At 58.1% G+C, this 565-nt stretch overlaps 1 protein-coding gene across 6 annotated transcripts in view; it reads right to left on the bottom strand.

Moving 5' to 3' along the window:
* The window catches only part of XRCC1 (X-ray repair cross complementing 1), a 6,446-nt gene that overhangs the window by 5,144 nt on the left and 737 nt on the right, over positions 1–565 (bottom strand). For 5 of the 6 annotated variants that reach the window (XM_014525092.2, XM_014525093.2, XM_014525095.2 and 2 more), the window contains one exon: positions 10–102. In XM_014525092.2, coding sequence (XP_014380578.2) covers positions 10–102 — 93 coding nt within the window. Of the gene's footprint in view, positions 1–9; positions 103–342; positions 552–565 lie in introns of those variants that run through there. The other variant, XM_025216463.1, reaches the window with a different exon arrangement.

Below are 565 nucleotides of genomic sequence, written 5' to 3' on the forward strand. Positions count from 1 at the left end.
GGTCCTCACTTGGAGAATGCCCGAGATCTGCTTCTCTCCGGGCTGTGCCGCCTTCCACTTGCGGTAGGTGTCGGGTCGGAGCAGGTTCTCAGCGCAGTGGGTCTGGGGCGTAAGTGGGGGGTAAGTATGAGGGGCACGACCCCAAGTCCCACCCCCGCCCCCCGCATGTTACAACTCAAAATGAATTCTCCCACTCCATGTGCTTCAAGCATGACCCCCCCCATGACTCCCACAATGGTCCCTCCCACTCCCTTCAAAATCCCACCAGCATGGTTTCTTCCACATTCCCTTAGAATGGCCCCTCCCAAGCTCCCCCTTCCCCCAAAAAGTATCTCCCCTCACCAGGGTTTCCTCCACCGTCCCCCACTTCAAATGATCCGCTCCAAAAACACCTAAAATAGTCCCTGCCACCCCCCAGTGGTCTTCTCCAGATCCCACTGCCCTAGAATGGTTTCATCCATGGCCACTACAGGCCCCCTCCCCTGACACAGCTGCCTCCAATCCCCCTCAATGATCTCCCACCCCTCTTAGCATCCCCCCCCAGCTCCCATGCCATAATGATCTC

The sequence above is a fragment of the Alligator sinensis genome, unplaced genomic scaffold, assembly GCF_000455745.1.
Source record: "Alligator sinensis unplaced genomic scaffold, ASM45574v1 scaffold850_1, whole genome shotgun sequence".
Taxonomy (NCBI): Eukaryota; Metazoa; Chordata; order Crocodylia; family Alligatoridae; genus Alligator; species Alligator sinensis.